We start from the raw sequence: 19,644 nt of genomic DNA on the forward strand, positions 1-19,644 counted from the left end.
TGAAAGAAAACAAAATGTTCTCCTTTTGTCTAAGAATAGGTGATAAAACTGAAGAAAAGTGCACTGCAGTACCGACATCTCATTTCCACATGTATATTTGCTGGAACATCTCAGTACATGCATTCCTACCACTTTAACGCAACACTCCCACCGTGTAAACCCGCTCCTCTACTTTTCCCACCTCTCCCCTGAGAAGTGTGATGCAATGATTTCCAAACCCACCAACACTGTCTCCACCCCTTTGCAGCTCGATTTACGACGATAAGTTAACAGCTGCTTCCCCGTCTGATGATTTTTTTTTTTTCTTTTTTAAAAATGTTCCACTCTTTCGCTTCACGTTGGCCCTTAGTTAAGTTGCTGCATGGACTTCCTTGCTCATTCAGCGCACGTGTGCTGCAGATATCCAATGCAGTTCATCCTGTAACACTAGGAAAATCACCTGCAGTCCCAACCACTCTGCTGTGTCCTGTTCTCATTACATGGACACCCAGGAGAGGGTATGGATATAGCTATGCTCCCTTGCTCTCCACTCACTACTCTTTCTCTCTCTCTGTCTCAGTCTCTCTCCTGCTCACTGAGCACAGTAAGCTGTCTTGATCTTGCTGGTGAGTTTGCTCCACTGGACCATTTAGGGACTAGATTCTTCTTTTTTTTACTGATGGTTTAGGAGACAAGGACTATGCTGCAATAAGGTCTAACCAATAAATGCTTTGGTGAACCCCCAACATGCAGTAAAAAGGGCAAATTTTCCCTGGTTTTGATTTAGGAAAATCTTCATCCAGCACACAGTTACATACCATTCTTTGAATTACACAAGCTCATCCAAAATTTGTTAAATGAACTAGAAATCCAACTGCCAGCCAGGTCTTATCACCCAACACCAGTTCCTTCCCTCACTAATGCTCTTGTGGTTGGATGGGAACAAATCCCTGAAGCCTTGTTCCAAAATCTTGTTGAAAGCTTCCCCACAGGAGATGGACACTGTTACTGCAGTTAATACCCATCCTTTTTGGTCAAAGAAAAATTGTGGCTGGTGTATCTACTGCTGGAGTCAGTTTGTTGATCTGTCTGCTGAACGTCAACCTTAGAGATTTTTTAACATAGTATCTTAAAAATCATGTTAGAAAAAATGGTTGTAATTCATAAGTAGTTAATGCAAAAATATCTTTATTACAGTCACTGAATTAAAGCTCAGAGTCTGTGTTTCAGTTGCGTATTGATTCTGTTTCACTTCACGTCTGTTGTGGTGGCATGAAGAGCCAGAATTGTAACTATGATCTTAAACTTTATTTCCAAGATTATAAATGTCAGATGAGGATGGATGGACTAAACATGTTGTAACTCTAGTGATAACTCACTGTAAATTTAAAAAATAAAATAACAGCCCATGAAAACTAAGAAAACAGGCAACCTAAATAAGTTTCAAACTGCATTATAGTTGTGAATGTTATCCTTACGCTCTGTTGCTTAAGATTCAAGTTGAACCTTTCTAGCAGTGTAACAATCATCCTTCACATTGTCATGCCTGCTACTCATTTTCATATCATCTGGACATTTCTAGAGTGATACTGTTTATTCCGATTGCACCCCAGGAGCATGATATTGGCAGTGCTAAAGACGCCTGCAGCACAAGGAATGCAAGCTGAAGTTTGGAGGTTTATTTACATGGAGAGACTCCTTTCACTGGGAGTGTCACTGGCTTGTTTAAGAGTGTGTAGGTGTGAGTAACACCATGCTACACTGTAATTTGTCAGGAATGAGCCAGACCGGGGCTAGAAATAGTATTTGATAAATTCAGCAGCTCCTGAAAGTCAGCCATGCAACTGCCATGAGTCATAACATTTATTAACAAGCAAATTCAAGTGAACATAAGCAAGGCTGGATGGAGGCTGGCTGAGACTTTTTCAGCAGAGACCCTCTCTTCAGCAGGAGTAGATTTGGTTTGCAGTCAGGAAAGGCTCCATGCCGACTGCAGGCAGAGAACATACTGGGTGCCGGGGACAATAGTTAAGGAAAGAAAAGAAAATCATTGAAAGCACTGCTTTTGGTAAAAGTGGATTCAGCCTGAGCATCGAACCATGGGGAGCTCCACTGATGAAATGGGAATGCTTGGGGTATGGGCATGCTTGAAAGGTGACCCAGCAAGGTCTTGAGGAACATTCAGTTCAGTGCTATCACTCTATGTTCCATTGTGTATCTGTGTCTTTCACTTCCATCCCAACCACACTTTCTACTTTTTTTATTCCTCTCTTTAGCCATAAATACATGAAGCCACTGAGGGTTCCTCTAGATGTCCCTCTTTGGTCTGCGTAGCCCTGTACTAAACCCCAGTGACCATCGAGGTCCTGTTGTTATCCAGTCGCTGCTGTGTCACCATGAGATAAGCGTTTTTGTTTTTTGTTTTTAAATCTCAGGACTTCAAATTATCACCAGAACCAATTATGTTACGTTTCAATAACATCAATTCTAAAGTGCTATGATATTTCAGTAGATAGCTATCATACAAATGCACTGAGTAGGGCTGTCGGTAAAAGATGATCCTCAGATACAAAGTGACACAAAAAATTTCTATTACTCATTTGCAACAGCACTCATACGACGGTGCTGTTTCCCCCCTGACACAGCCCCTCCTCTCACTAGCAGCTGAACACCAAAACAATACCACAACTGCCTTAAAAGAAACTTGGACAACCCTGTTGCCAACACACTCGTATTTATTGTACGGGGTTAGGAAAGCTCCCGTTCAGACATTATTGAAGTATTATCAAACAGTTACAAATGTTAACATAGCTAGCACACAGGTTAACATTAGCGTCTGTTGAGTTATTACTAAGCCTGGATTATACACTCAACAAAAATATAAACGCAACACCTTTGTTACTGCTCCCATTCCCCATGGGATGGACGTAGAGACCTAAAATTCATTCCAGATACACAATATAACCATCCCTCCCAAACAGTGGTCACAAATCAGTCCAAATGTGTGGTAGTGGGCACATCTGCTATATTGAGATAATCCATCCCACCTCACAGGTGTGCCACATCAGGATGCTGATCTGACATCATGAGTAGTGCACAGGTGTACCTCAGACTGCCCACAACAAAAGGCCACCCTGGAATGTGCAGTTTTTTGCGCTATTGGAGGTCTGGGGACCCAGAACCGGTCAGTATCTGGTGTGACCACCATTTGCCTCATGCAGTGCAACACATCGTCGCATGGAGTCTATCAGATTGTCAATTGTGGCCTGTGGAATGTTGGTCCACTCCACTTCAATGGCTGTGCGAGGTTGTTGGATATTCGTGGGAACTGGTACAAGCTGTCGTATACGCCGGTCAAGCACATCCCGAACATGCTCAATGGGTGACATGTCCGGTGAGTATGCTGGCCATGCAAGAACTGGGACATTCTCAGCTGCCGTCTGCCCTGAACAATGTGAACCATGATTCATCCGTGAAGCGCACACCTCTCCAACGTGCCAGACGCCATCGAATGTGAGCATTTGCCCACACAAGTCTGTTACGGCGACGAGCTGGAGTCAGGTCAAGACCCCGATGAGGACGACGGGCATGCAGTTGAGCGTCCCTGAGACGGTTTCTGACAGTTTGTGCAGAAATTGTTTGGTTGTGCAAACCAATTGTTCCAGCAGCTGTCTGGGTGGCTGGTCTCAGACGATCTTGGAGGTGAACCTGCTGGATGTGGAGGTCCTGGGCTGGTGTGGTTACACGAGGTCTGCGGTTGTGAGGCCGGTTGGATGTGCTGCCATATTCTCTGAAACGCCTGTGGAGACGGCTTATGGTTGAGAAATGAACATTCAATGCACGGGCGACAGATCTGGTTGACATTCCTGCTGTCAGCATGCCAATTGCACGCTCCCTCATTGCTTGTGGCATCTGTGGCATTTTGCTGTGAGACAAAACTGCACATTCCAGGGTGGCCTTTTGTTGTGGGCAGTCTGAGGTACACCTGTGCACTACTCATGATGTCAGATCAGCATCCTGATGTGGCACACCTGTGAGGTGGGATGGATTATCTCAATATAGCAGATGTGCCCACTACCACACATTTGGACTGATTTGTGACCACTGTTTGGGAGGGATGGTTATATTGTGTATCTGGAATGAATTTTAGGTCTCTACGTCCATCCCATGGGGAATGGGAGCAGTAACAAAGGTGTTGCGTTTATATTTTTGTTGAGTGTATTTGTCATGTCTTCAAGTCCACTGGGGTCCACTCAGGCACAGGTGGCTTAAGTTTCTAACTGCGAAGAGTCATTGGTGAATAATTTACTTTATTGTGAAGCAATTACTATTAATATAACTATTAATTGCCAAGGACTTAAGGCAAACAAAGAAACATATAAGAAATGACTGCTCAGCTCGGGTCTCATGTTGTGTCCAAGTGTAATCTGGTCTTCAAGGTAGCAGCTACTGGCTATGGCAAATTACAAAATGATAAATGTAATGCTGGAGGAAAACAAAAGTATTTGTATTAAAAAGTGTTATTTTTCTCTTAAAATCCCAAAATGAAGCTGAAAAAAAGTCCACAAAAAGTTTTTTGGACCACCGAGAAAATATGGCGCCAAGTCACCAGAAACAAAGGAAATAAACAAAACGTATGGCTGAATACATTTGCACCAACCGGTAATTTTGTCATCTTAATTTTGAGAAATCTCTTCCTGTGAAAATGATATTGTACATTGAGCATTTACCCAAATGTTGGTACTGAGTTTGAAAATCTATTTTGACAACCAAAAATCATGATGGGCAAGAAGATGTGGGTTTTAACTAATGTTTCTGTGCTTTGTTTTGGTTTTTTTCTTTTGGATTAAAGAGATGTATTTGAGTCAGCAGCAAAGCGGGTGCATCCCAACTCAGAAACCTAAGTGGCGTTTAGGAAAGAAACAACAGCACTAACTGATGCAAAGCAAAGAAAAACCATTACGCCTCAAAGAAAACACTTCACAATGCCTCACATAACCATTAGCAAAAATAGCATCTGCTTCATAGTTGACATGGCAACTGCTGTCAACATCTGATGCTTTTCTAATTGTTGTAAAACCTCACTTCCTCCATTCAATATGGCATTTCTCTAATGTTTTGTGAAGTACCCTTTAAGTGTTTCATTAATGTCTAATGAGCTTTTCATTAAGAGAATTCAACTGTGACTTCTCCACAAGATTATAAGCAACGCAGGGTTTAACGTTGGTAATGATTCTGCTGGACTGGGCGGCAATAATAGGTGCTGCTTTTGTGCTAAAGTACGTTGTATTATGAGAACATCAATGCAGAGAGTGGGTGTTGAACTTTGCAAATGTCATGCTGTGTTCCACAAGGCTTGAATTGGACTTGTTATTAACCCAACCCCCAGCCTGTTTGTTTCCCACTCCCCGGTAATATTCAGCCATATTACCTTATTTAATTTCCAGACACGGCTCGTCCCCGCCAAAAGTAACACCGATCCAAGAAAATTGTAATTTCACAACACATCACCGAGCATTTCCTATTACGATTGCCACATGTTAACATGCTTATAAAGTTCAGGAAAACAGCGCAAACATTGTATTATGTCTCTTGATATCTGCTTCACCTGCATTAATTAGTGGAAACGGCAGCGGCAGTTTGCCTGCTTAGTGATAATGAGGTGCAGTGCTAAGTATGAATAACAAGAGATTGACCATACGCGAGGGGGAACATAACTAAATGACTACTGAATAAAGCACAGTCAATGGCTGCCTTAAAATGCATGATTGGAGAGGCTTAGGCTGTAATAAGCAAAGCAAAGTGAATGCTGAACAGAGAGACAATTAAACCGCCACATCTGGCAACGCTGATGTGAGTGGGTACCCAGCCGCCGCAATTACAGGCCTCTGTCACTACTGTAACCCTTTACTGCCTGAACACAGCACTCGAGCAGATGATGAAGGCAATGCTTAAAGTTTTCAGAGCTTCTACTCCCGACTGGCCACAAATGGATGTTTGACCAGGACCACTTGGCGTCCTAAGTTTAACACACTATGTCCCTTTCATGGTTTCCCCTCCACAACAAACTTCTCCATTTTTTCGGTAGCCACATACTCAAGTCCTACCCAGTGTCATGGTATAGTGCTTCTATTGAAGTCAGACTAGCCTGGACCATAACGGGTACCCAGTGTGTTTAAAAAAATGATGCCGGGAACGCTAGAATGTGGAAGTTCGGTGAAAGATCATTCTCATGAACATAGGCCTGCTGAATCTGGGAAAACCCCATTAAACCATCAATTATCAGCTTATTCAATTTCTGGCCTTTTTCTCAGTCAAGATAACTGTCCTTCTATCCTTCTCCTCCGCGGGGCAATCTTCAAGTTATTTTATGTTGAGTTGCATTGAAGGTGAATTCATCAGAGCAGAGAGAACAAGTCAGCAACCAGAGAAACTGGGGAGAAAAGAAATTTCCACTAAAGTCAAAATAACACCCTGACATTTTGCAAAGATGTTGTTGGTGATGTTATGTGCTTCCAGTCATTTAGTGCTTTTCTAGTCTGTCTTAGGCTTAACTTCTGAGTCATATTTTACATTCGAGCAGCACTTTTGTGTTTTCACTTCAAGCACGTTTTTCTAACTCACGTCCATGGCCAGTTTAGAGTCAGCAGTTTGCCTAACATGCATGTCTTTGGACTGTGGGAGTGCCCACTCAGGCACAGAGGGCACATGTAAACTCTGCACAGGAAGGCCCCACTTTACGACCATCAACCTGCTGAGCACACTTTGCAAGAAGTTGTTGTTATTGTTGCCACTCAGAATTCATGAATTAGCTTCAAATCTTGAAGCAGTCTTTCCTACTGCAGCTGATTTCTTTTAACATAAATATTGCATTAAAGCAATTTTGCCAAGATCTAAAACCTGTGTGTATTAGCAGTAATTTGAAAATTTGCTGTTTATGTATAATGTTGTCTTAAATTGCAAGCTTCCAAATGGCTTTTCATCTCGCCACAAACATTAAACCTTCTGTATGCCGTACGCGTCTTCAGTGCTGTTCAGATCACGAGTACTGAAAAGCTTAGCCTCTTCCTTCTGAAGTATTTTACCGCTAGCTGCAATTTATTCAAGGCTGTTAAAAGCGAAGGAATAAAGAAAACAAAGGCTTCCCTACTCAAGAGCTTGATTGTTAGGATCTGAATGGGAAACGCTGGTAGATTAAGTCGACATGGATGGTGCACGCACTGCATGCAGATGTAGTGATGTGTAATCGTCAGCACACAAGGGCAGTACAATGCTCTATTCACTCAGTGTAGGAAGTCTTTCAGTTCTCCCATGTGTGGGATTCCTCTTTCAAACTTTTTCTAGCTGTCTTTTTTCCTCATATTTCCACTTTCTTTAATGTCAGAGATGTAGAAATGCATACATCCCCGCTCCTTTTCCCTGTATTCTTCTTTGGCGACTCACGCTTCCACAGCTTCAAGTCTGTCTCCTTTGCCACGGGAATCTTTGCTGACGTCTCCGTCCTGCAGCCACAGCGACTGAGAGAGATGCTCTGGAGGCTCAGAGAGATAAGAGAGGAGAGACAATCGCATTAAGACTCACTTTACCCCCCTGACCAAGACCAGAGGTTGGGATTTGAATGTTAAAATCAGTAAGCTTAAATCCCTGCATGGCCATTTGTGCATTTCCCAGACTGAGCACATTACTTCCTTCTCTGCAGCCTTTAGCTGCTCGCAACTACACCGGCACAAATTAGCACGGCATCGTTAAGGGAATAACACGCAGCCATATGCACGAGGAGCTCCCTTGGAGTGAGTCTTAGAGAATGACACTGTGACTGGTGTCTGCACAGCAGTCTAGCTGTCGACGCTACAACACAATATGCTGTTCGAATCTATGGGTGAAGCCTCTTGACATCAAAGGTGGCAAAAAAAAGAAAGAGAGGAACCGTGTTTCCTTTTACTGTTCTCTGCACCTGTCAAAATGGTGTGTTTAGGGTCTTTTTTTTCTTGTTTTTGTTGTTTTATTTGCTGCTACTGCACACACCAGCCCGCCTCCTTTGTAACACCACAGAGACCCCTAGTGGAATTGAGAAGTGTTGCAATGTGTCTGAAAGTGTGTGCGTGTGTGTGTCTGTGTGGTCCAGGACAGATCCCACCATCCCCAAAACTCATTTTCTCTGTCTCTTTCATTTTCGCACTCTCTCTCACACACACGCACACACAAGCCTTATCTTTCAGCTGTGGACAACTTTTCTTTTTTTTTTTTTCTTTTTTTTGAGCCGTGAGACAAAATGCAAAACTGCCTCCTCCCAGCCTCCACACACGCACACACACACACCTCAAATTCAGGGCCTTTTCTGCATCTCCAAGCCAGATTTTCCCTGTTAACGCTTTAGCTATCATCTCAGTGCACTAGACTGCACTAGAGGGCCAAATTAGAGCAGGCCTTGGTAAAATAAAATCCCTTTATCTTTGAACTAGCAAGTACCCAATTATACGCCACAGTTATCTCCCATCTCACAGACTTCTGAGTACTCGCCACAGGCCAATGAGCACGGAGAGCTAATGAAGAGATGCTGAATCACCTTTTTGCCTTCCTGGACACACAACTGGTGGAGCCTCCTTGATCAGCTGCCACTTTTTTATGCATTAGAGTCATTCTCCAACTTTGATGAGGTGGTTCTTCTCCCCCCCCCCCCCCCCCCCCCCCCCCGGCAGCACAGGGCACTGATTCACGGATATGCCGTCGGTTGCGGCATACATATGATTAGCGTGAAAGAAGAGTGAGAGGTCTCTAATCCCGAGCAGAGAAGAGAAAACGGGTTTTAAAGTGGTTTATCTGCTTCCAGTCACAGAGGATGTAGAAAATGAAGCGATGCAGAGAGAGGAACTCCTGCTGATGTGAAAGACGGGGCTTGATATGGGTCTTCTGTGCATGACCCTGATCATCCCAGGTAGTCGATCTGTATATCACGCTGCCTGTTTGTACAGAAAAATTACCTGAGGTGTTGGAAGCTTTTTCTCTTCCTGTTTTCAGCCTTGTTAAACTTTTACATGTGCTTCAATTTTTGTGCTTTCTACAGCTTTGGTTCTTATGGATATGGATTTATTTCATTTCCCAGTTGGTCAGCATTTTAAGATATTTAACTCCTTAAGCTCTAAGCCGTTATGTTAGAATACCCATGTAAGAAAGAGGGTTTTTTTAATGTAGCACCAAATCACAAGAAGAGTATATTGTAATAAAAAGACCCTACAACAATAAGAAGGAAACCCCAACAATACAATGACCCCCTAAGATGACCCCCGCAGCACCCAGCTAATCAACACCACCAATGGTGGTCAGTGTTAACTCAGGCCTTCGTGACACAACCCTGCTCCATTTATCTTGCAACCAGCAGTAGGAGTGAAATGGCTTGTGGTCCTCTGTGGTCAAAAATACCCTTTTTATCGATAAGATTGCATACTGGAAAGAAGATGCTTAAGAGTACCCAATGCGTTTCAGTGTAATGACAAGGTGTCTCATCCAAGCATTCATATGGAGCTGGAAGTGAGGCAGGTTTCAGTGTTATCACCACTTCTTTGAGATGCCAGCAGCTTTGGCTAAGCATCTGATGCCCTTGGAATGACAGCGGGCTCACTGACAGCCCTCATAATGAGATTATTGTTCCTAGGTGATAAAAGTAAGGCCACTTCCACTTCATGCATTAATTTGTATGTAAAGCTTTATCTCTAAACTTATGTGCAGGCCCCATTAAATATTCGTTCTGTCAGTCGGTGCTTTTGCTCTTTCAAAGTTGATTTTTGGCATCTTTTAAAGCACAAGTTTGTTTTTGTTTTTTTGACCATGGTATCTAACAGGGCCAACCTCTTCCAGTCTTGATAGGTTAGGTTGTCTGGCAGTAATTCACAGGTTTTCACTTCTTGGAAGTTGCTTGCACCCAAATGGTGATAATGGTTATGAAACAACCACCATTACCGTGCACTGCTGAGCACTTAAAAAGGAATTTGGGTGCAATCAAGCCACTGCGCTGTAGCACGGATTTTTGCCAGAGAGAATAAACACCTTTTATTTTCTGATTCACACCGAAAGCTGCATGTTAGTTGTATGAAGTATGAATGAAGGCTGACTTAGGCACAGTCTGCTTCCACAGACCCATAAGGGCATATCCTCTTATCGCAGCAATACAAGTATAATTGAGTCGATAATGTGCAATTTGAACTCCTGCTTAGGCTGTGCGGTTTGAATTGTGAGCTTTGCATTCATTACCAGCACAAGCCACCTCCTCCTTAACAGCCGTACCGCACTGTGGTGTTTAAACATTTCCAAAATACTTCCTGCAAAATACAGCGATGTAAATGTAAAAGTGGGATCTGACAGAGAAGGGAGCTTTGGAGGAGGGTAAAGAGCTTTTGTGAAGGTACAGTGGTGTTACAAAGTTGGCATGAAAGAGGGTTCAAGAGCGCGTTTATAAGTTTAAGAGGGTGTCGGGGAATTTAAAAACGGTTGAGTGTGGTTTAAGATGGCACCTCAGGAGAGTGAGGAACAGTTTAGGAACTGATGGGATAGCAAGGCTGTCGTGGAGTGTTTCGGAGGGTGAAAAGGAGAGAATAGGTTCTGTAAGTCAGGCATCAGATATCATATCTTGTGGCTATTTCTATCCACCATATTTGGAAAGGAACACTCTGATCTCTTATTTTTATTTATTTATGTACTTATTTACTTATTTAGAGGACACTGTCTAGGGCAGACCCTTCGACAGTCATCAGTATCTCAGGGCTAACATTTGTAACATTTTTATCAGGTGACTCCTTCTCTCGTCTCCCACAGGAAGTCCGGTTAACTTGACGTGCAGAGCGTTCTTTGGATACAGCGGAGACGTCAGTCCACTCATCTATTGGATGAAGGGGGAGAAGTTTATCGAAGACCTGGATGAGGAGAGGATTCAGGAGAGCGAAGTCAAGTAAGAACTTCAGAGCTTCAATTTTATGAATGGGGAATATTTTGGGAAATGAAGGTGTAAACTGTAAAATACAGATATTTATTATCTTATTATCTGTATATCCACTTCCATTTTATTTGTATATATTGTCAAATAACAACAGTCGCCTTAAGGGGCTTTATATTGTAAGTTAAAGACCCTACAATAATAATAGAGAAAAAGACAGCAACAATCAGACGACACCTTGGCAACAGTAGGGAGGAAAGACTTCCTTTAACAGGAGGAACCTACCAGAACAGGGAGGGGCAGCCATTTCCAGAGACAAGTTTATTGTAAGGGATTTTTCTTAACACTCCCTCCTACCTTTTCTCTCCCCACTCGACAGGTGAATACCATGAGGTTTTGCACTCTCTCACATACTAGACCAGGCAACAACTTCCAGGGCAGCTAAATGAAGCCAGAGTGGCCAAAATGACAGTTCATCTGTGGCCACTCAAGGCTGGTTTCAAAAGCGAGTCAGTTCCCAGACACTCTCACGTCAAAATACCCAACTATAGCCTTTAGATTAGCATGCGTACAGTCTTGTATGAATAACAGTTTTGGTTTCTATAGCTAATTTGCTGGTTGTATGGGGGTGGTTGTTTTTCACAATTCACCAGGCTGGACACTGTTAAAGCTTATATTTAAGGCTGTGGCTGCTTTAATAGACTCTGCTTGCTATCTCCAGCCTCCGTTCTGTTAATTCCCATCATAGAGCTCGACCTCTCAACTGTGTTTGTGCCTTTTTGGAACATCCATTCATTTTCATCTGCTTATCCAATTCACCATAGGATGGAGCCTATCCCGGCTAGGTCAAGAGGCAGGGTTCACCAGTCTGCCGCATGGCTAACACAGAGAGACTATAATTCACACTCATATGTACATCTGTGGTCACTTTAGAATCACCAGCTAACCTAACTTTGTGCATGTTTTTGGACTGTGGGAGTATCCAGGGAGAACCCATGAAGGCAGAACATGCAAACTCCACACAGAGGTGGATTCAAACCAGAACCTTCTTACTGTGAGGCAACAATTCTAGCCACCAGATGTGCTGCCAGCTGTTTGAAATATTCTTTTTTCAAACAGCTTTTGTTAAAATATTCTATTCTCCAGAATATTCTGCTCTCCAGTTTTTCGTTTTTGTTTTAGTTTGGTAGTTGGCACTAAATAGCAGGTTTCTGTGTTTGCACTTGGCACCAGTGCAATTTATGGATGCAGTTTGCTAACCAAGCCTGCTAGCATTAGTTGATAAGCAGCCACTCTACCCTGTGGTACAGCAGCCAAAACAAAAATGTTAAGGTATAAAAATGTAGAGTCCGGAAACCAATTAGTGATCTCACATTGCCTACTTTCAGTCAGGCCATATTGAGACCTCTGCAAAGGCAAAATGGAAAACAGAAGACAGTTAGGTTATTGCACACCACCAAGCATGAGCCGGAGGCGTCCCCAAAACAGTGAGATCTCATGAAATTTGAGCTTTCCAATCCAAATAGCATATAATAAAAATTGTGTCCAGATTGGGCAAAAAAAGATACAAATCTAAGAAAAATATGCACATATGACCGTTATTAAACCGGTTATAGCGACAGAAATAATCTGCAGCTATCACTTAGTCAGAAGTGACTAATATATTCATGAGTCACTTCTGATCTCTTCGAAAGCAGCACAGGACCCCTCGGCTGAACTGGTAAACACCTATTTAAACTCAATTTGCCACAACTCTGTGACCACCCATCAACACACCAAACAATGAAGGGAACCGTTCACTACCAAGCTACCATCTAAATATTCATATTGAGCATTTGATATTCATGAATGCCTTATGTGGCTGTTTAATAATGCAGGTAGCTATGCATTCTTTATCAGCATGTACTGTATATGCGCAGTTCAGGAACTGCTCCATCAGTTAAACAAAAGTGCAGCAGCAGCAGCACAACAGACGGAAACTCTAACTGAATAGCCTCCTTTTCCATTTGAGTGACCACCATGTTTTTGGCTCATTAATGAAAACAGAAGTCTGTTTACTCTGATATCAGCATCAGCCGAGGCTGGTTGACCATCCAAAAATGAAGCCTAGACGCAACTCTTCTTCCTTTAGTTTTGACAAGTCATGTGAGGTAAACAATGGAGCTTTAGGAACTGTCGCACTTTTAAAGTTTCACCTTGCAGAAAATGAGATTTTCTTTTTATTATATGCCTATAATAAGTAGGCGTCTAATACTGTCAATCATAAATGTTCAGCCATGATTGACAGCAATGCAGTTATACAGGGAGAGAAAGAAAGGTTCACTGGGGGAAGCTGGATTTCCAGCATGTTTAAACGATGAACCTGGACCCATGGTGAAAAGTGTTGTTTTAGCTTGACGGCACTGACATATGGAACTCGTCCAGAATCATTTTTATTGATTCACTTTGGATCAGCCATAAAAAACAAAGCAGACATTTCGTGCCATTGCTAAAGTGTAGCTGATGGTATCGCTTCTGCTTTAGGCCTATTTTTCACCTGTGATTGGAAATTTGATAGATTTGCTGCTACATTTACAACATTACAGGAGTAAGATGGGATCCGTTTACTTTAGCTGCAGGGTCACTTTATTACATATACCTACACATACACATACACCTTGCTTTTGTTGAATAGAAACCCCTTTTCTAGCTTAATAACTGTCCTAATGCTGTAGATTTATGGGCAGCACTGCCATCATGCAAATCCGCTATTCTACTTATAGACTGTATATAAAAGATAGATTTAGGTAATATACCATCACATATAGGTTAAGGAAACCCCTTAAACTCAAAGCTATTTGGCCACCACCGTATTGGGTTTTTGGAGCTAGAAATGACCGTATTTAGATGCGCTTGCCTATTTCTTCATCACATCAACTTTGAGGACAGAATGTTCATTTGCTCCCTGATTTATTCCACCCACTAACAGGTGCCACGATGAAGAGATAATCAGTGTTATTGCCAGTGATCATAATGTTATGGCTGATCGGTGTACGATATGAGCTTTGTGAGATGGTATCCTTCTGAAAAGGGGATAGATATGGTCAACACTGATACACAGGAAGCTTTGGCATATTAATGCCTCACGGCTGGTACAAGGGTGCCCACAGGGTGCCTGGAAATACTGCTTTCTGTGCCAGCACCCTAAATTGCTACAGGACAGGATGGATCCATCTTGCTTCTAGGTTTGATAAACTAAGATGCTCTTTTGTCATACCTTGCTGGTAAAGAGTTGACTTTTTTTTACTGATCTATTACCTCAAAACAAGTCTGACCACGCTTCTCTGCTCTCGCCCATCTGCAATTTATTTTGCTCCTAAATTTTCACTCAGTGGGTATTTTCTTTTTTGGCACTCTCCCTTTAAAACCTAGACATGAATGTTTTGAATGTCTTAGCAGATGAGCAGTTTCTACTCAAGCAGCCTGTCTGCCACTAACACATGTCACATTCAAAGTCACCAGTCAGCACACCCTCGTGACCATGTCTACATGCCTAAATATTTTTAGTTTGTGGCTCATGTTTGGCTAATTAGATATTTGCTTTAATGAGCAGTTGAACGAGTGTACATAATGAAGTGGCCAGTTAACCAGTGGGTTGATGTCGTGCAGTTAAATCAGTTTATAATTGGCACGTAAAATACTGTCAGCTGGGTGGATTACAGCCTCAGATGGCTCATATTGTCTGTGATGTTGCCAAAATTGCAGGATGGTTGATCTTTGCTTAATCACAGGCCTGAGAAAAGGTCACAGTTTCCTTGTTTGATGGACTAACAAGGGCAGAACATTACACCAATGCTGTACTTTTGTTCAAGATTATGCACTGATCTTCAAGCGGTGAAGGTCAATCGAAATCCAGAGCAAAGTGCTCACCCTTCTTAAATGAATAATCAATCCTCATCATCAATACACGGCCGCCGAGACTATTAAAAGATAACGTGTGAAACAGTGGAAACCATCAAGTTAGTAGAACGTAGTAGAACGTAGCAACAGTTTAATCCATCCAGAACAGTTAAATCCTTCCCAAATCAAAAACCCTGGATTAACGGAGATGTTCGCGCGGCACTGGCGGCACGGAGCACCGCCTTTGCCTCCGCGAACACATCGGACTACAAACACGCACATTACCAACTCCGGAAGACGATCAAAGCAGCCAAACGTGAGTACAGGGACAGGGTGGAGCAACAGTTTGACAACCCTCGGAGTATGTGGCAGGGACTAAACACGATCACAGACTTTAGAGGGAAAACCAGCACACCGCAGACCACGGCCTCTCTGTGTGAGGATCTAAACGTATTCTACGCTAGATTCGACACAGCGAACACCATGAGACCGGACAGTGTGCGCACCGCGGATGACGTCAGTGCGCACACTGTGTCTGAGGAGGATGTGCGGAAGTGCTTCAGGAAGGTGAACGCACGCAAAGCTACTGGTCCGGACGGGATTCCCGGCCGCGTCCTCAAGTCATGCGCGGCTCAGCTGGCTGGAGTGTTCACGCACATCTTCAACCTTTCCCTCTCTCTGTCTGTAGTCCCAGCCTGCTTCAAAATGGCCACCGTCGTCCCTGTACCCAAATCCTCCACCATCTCCTCATTGAACGACTGGCGACCTGTAGCCCTGACCCCCATCATAAGCAAATGCTTCGAGAAGCTGGTCAGAGACTTCATCTGCTCTGCACTACCCGACTCACTGGACCCTCTACAGTTCGCATACCGCCACAACAGGTCCACTGATGATGCCATAGCCCTGACACTACACACTGCCCTGTCACACCTGGAGAAGAGAGACACGTATATGAGAATGCTGTTTGTAGATTACAGCTCAGCATTCAATACCTTCGTTCCCTCGAAGCTGGACAGGAAACTGCAGGATCTAGGACTGAGCAGCTCCCTCTGCAGCTGGATCCTTAGCTTCCTGTCTGACAGACGCCAAGTGGTCAGACTGGGCAGCATCACCTCATCCCCCGTCACACTGAACACTGGTGCTCCACAGGGGTGTGTACTGAGCCCTCTCCTGTACTCACTCTACACCTACGACTGCACGGCCACTAACAACTCCAACACCATTGTGAAGTTTGCGGACGACACTACAGTGGTGGGTCTTATCACCAATGGTGATGAGACGGCTTACAGGGAGGAGGTCAGCGCCCTGACCCACTGGTGTCAAGACAACCATCTCACCCTCAACGTCGCAAAGACAAAGGAGTTGATAGTGGACTTCCGGAGGTGCAGAGAAGTACACACCCCCATCACCATCAACGGCGCTGCTGTGGAGAGAGTGAGCAGCTTCCGGTTCCTTGGTGTACACCTGGCTGAGGATCTTACGTGGTCAGTACACATAAACAAAACAGTGAAGAAGGCGCAGCAGCGCCTCTTCTTTCTCAGGAGACTGAAAAGATTCGGCATGAGCCCCCGCATCCTCAGGACCTTCTATCACTGTGCCATTGAGAGCATCCTGTTACGGCTGTGACCGTAATTGTGTGTGGATTTGAGTGTCTAGGTGCTCCTCCGGGATTGACGATTTGGCGTTGGTAATGTTTTGTTTTTGCGTGACTGTCATGTGTTTCCTGTTTTACTTTGAAGGTCTGTTGTTATCTTAGTGTGTTTAGTTTACATTTTCCCTGTCTCGTCAGTTCTAATTTGCCCCAGCTGTGTTTCCCTCTTGTCCATTTTCCTGATTGCCCCTTCTATGTAAATAAGCCCTGTGTGTCAGTTGTCATGGTCGCGATCTTCCCCCCCGTTGTAAATAGTTTGACGTTTTGTGTTTTGATGTAAATAAATTCGTTTTGAGACACTTTTTGGGATTTTGGTGGAGAGCCTTAGTGTTTTTCTTCGTAGTTTTATTTTCCTTATCTTTGTTTTTCTACGTTGCACCCCGGTTGCCTAGGCCGGGGTGTAACAATCCTCACTGGATGCATCACCACCTGGTATGGCAACAGCACCGCCTACAACTGCAAAGCTCTCCAGCGAGTAGTGCGGTGCTCTGAACGGATAATTGGAGGTGAGCTTCCCTCCCTCCAAGACATCTACAGGAAGCGGTGCCTGAGGAAAGCGGGGAGGATCATCAAGGACTCCAGTCACCCCAGCCATAAACTGTTCAGACTACTTCCATCAGGAAGGAGGTTCTGCAGCATCCGGTCCCGTACCAGCAGACTGAGAGACAGCTTTTTCCATCAGGCCATCAGACTGCTGAACACTTCATAGACACCTCAGCTTCACTACTGGAACTTTAACATTATGCACTCCATACTGTACAGTAATGCCACTGTTTTGCACATGTCTCAACTCTGTATATTTTATTTTATATATTTTATTTATTGTTTACTCTATTTAACTTGTAAAATATGTGTACACACACACACACACACACACACACACACACACACACACACGTAGAAAAATATTTAGTATACACATCCAGAAATGCATATACTATTATATATTGTACATATATTTATTAGTTTCAGATGTAGCCATTCTTGTATTTTGCTTGTTTACATTATTGTATTTGCACAACTCTGTTGCTTGTGAAGCTCGCACACAAGAATTTCACTCACATGTGCTGTACCAATGTACCTGCACATGTGATGTGACAATAGAAGTGATTTGATTTGATTTGATTAAACATCTCAGATCAATATAAAGATAGAGCACAGGATATACAGTGCTGTGCAAAAGTCATGAGCCAACCTTTATTTCTTTATATTATGCTTCCAAGGAGCCAGACTTTCTTGTAATTTAAAAAAAAAAATGGTCTTGTGCAATAGTTCTCCAGGCTTTCTTTGGACACTGGCTGCTTTTCCACTCACTTACAGTCTAGTCCTTATACCTGACCATTTTCAGAGGAATGTTTGTGTTGTTTCTTTGTTGCAACTTGACCTAGGAATCATTCAAGCTTGGCAAAGGAAGCTAACTCAGGAGCTAAACCAGTGGTTTGTCTACACATAACAGACAACTGCAGAACCAATTGTATCTTTAGGTACTTGCTAAACAGCCTGTCACAAAAACACATTAAAAACAATCCATTTCTTCAGTTGAACCCATGAAAAGTACCAAAGATAAAACAGTTTGAAGCAGTTTCACCAGCAAGGTGATTCCCAAAGAGCTATTACCTAAAATCCTGACATATCTCAGTATGGTGTGCAGTGTGTCCTTAAAAAAAAAAAGGAAACTGCAGAAACCTGACACACAATCTGAAAGATGCATTTGATACTTCAGATGATCCATCCACTGCTCACTGAAACCTTATCAGAAACTGTATGAATGGAAAGGTTTCTGACAAGAAGTTCTCCCTTCTCTTAAGAAGGGAAACTGTGACAACAGTGCGAACGTTGTTCCTCTCACACGCTCCTGCACACCAAATCTGGAACTACTGTCCATCATGTGTCGTCCTTTTATCTACCTCGGGAATTTACATCGGTCATTGTAAGTGCCGTTTATATTCCACCACAAGCGGACACGGTCACCGCCTTATGCGAGCTGCATGAGGCACTCACACAGCACCAGACACAACACCGGGACGCTGCGCTTATTGTGACGGGGGACTTTAATAGCGCCAACCTCAAACGCACAGCGCCGAACTTTTATCAACACATCACCTGCCCCACCAGGGGTGAAAGGACACTGGACCACTGCTACACTACGGTCAAGGACGGCTACAAGGCACAATCCCGCCCCCCGTTTGGCAAATCTGATCACGCCGCCATCTTCCTCATGCCAAAATACAAACAAAGGCTGAAACAGGAAGTTCCGGTTCAGAGGAAGGTCGCGCGCTGGACGGATCAATCGGTGGCCGCGTTACAGGACGCACTCGATGACGCAGACTGGGGCATGTTCAGAAACAGCTCCGACGATGACGTCAACGTGTTTACGGAAGCGGTTGTGGGATTCATCGGGAAACTAGCGGATGATACCGTGGAGACAAAGACTATCACAACGTTTCCCAACCAGAAGCCATGGGTGGATAAAACCATCCGCGACGCTCTGAGATCCCGCACCGCTGCCTACAACACGGGACTCATGACGGGGGACATGGACCCGTACAAAGCCGCGTCATATAACGTGCGGAGGGCGGTGAAAGAGGCGAAGCAGCGCTACGGGAGGAAACTAGAGTCACAACTCCAACAGAGTGACTCTAGGAGCCTGTGGCGGGGACTAAGGACAATAACGGACTATAAAGCACCAACAACCGGTATGACGAACGCGGCCGTGACTCTGGCAGACGAGCTGAACACTTTCTATGCTCGCTTCGAGGCTGCAGCTAAGGTCTCCAACAATGCTAGTGTTAGCGGCGCTAACGGCTGCAGACAGGAAGATACTGCCAGCACCGGAAACGTGCTCGTCATCTCCGAGCATGAAGTAAGGAGAGCCTTCAAGAGAGTGAACACCAGGAAAGCAGCAGGACCAGACGGCATCCCAGGTCGTATCCTAAGAGACTGCGCATACAAGCTAGCTCCTGTGTTCACTGAGATATTCAACATCTCTTTATCTCAGTCGGTGATCCCCACATGCTTCAAAGAGTCCATCATTGTTCCTGTCCCGAAGAAACCCCACCCTGCTTCTCTCAATGACTATCGCCCTGTAGCCCTCACCTCAGTAGTGATGAAGTGCTTTGAACGCCTGGTCAGAGACTTCATCATTTCTTCACTACCAGACACACTGGACCCACTACAGTTCGCTTACCGTCCAAATCGTTCCACAGAC

At 43.9% G+C, this 19,644-nt stretch overlaps 1 protein-coding gene across 4 annotated transcripts in view; it reads left to right on the top strand.

Moving 5' to 3' along the window:
* LOC113015675 (interleukin-1 receptor accessory protein-like 1-B) overlaps positions 1 to 19,644 on the top strand; it is a 341,411-nt gene that overhangs the window by 283,082 nt on the left and 38,685 nt on the right. For all 4 annotated transcript variants that reach the window (XM_026157785.2, XM_080297753.1, XM_080297754.1 and 1 more), the window contains one exon: positions 10,789 to 10,921. In XM_026157785.2, coding sequence (XP_026013570.1) covers positions 10,789 to 10,921 — 133 coding nt within the window. The remainder of the gene's footprint in view (positions 1 to 10,788; positions 10,922 to 19,644) is intronic.

The sequence above is a fragment of the Astatotilapia calliptera genome, chromosome 23 (assembly GCF_964374335.1).
Source record: "Astatotilapia calliptera chromosome 23, fAstCal68.1, whole genome shotgun sequence".
Lineage (NCBI taxonomy): Eukaryota > Metazoa > Chordata > Actinopteri > Cichliformes > Cichlidae > Astatotilapia > Astatotilapia calliptera.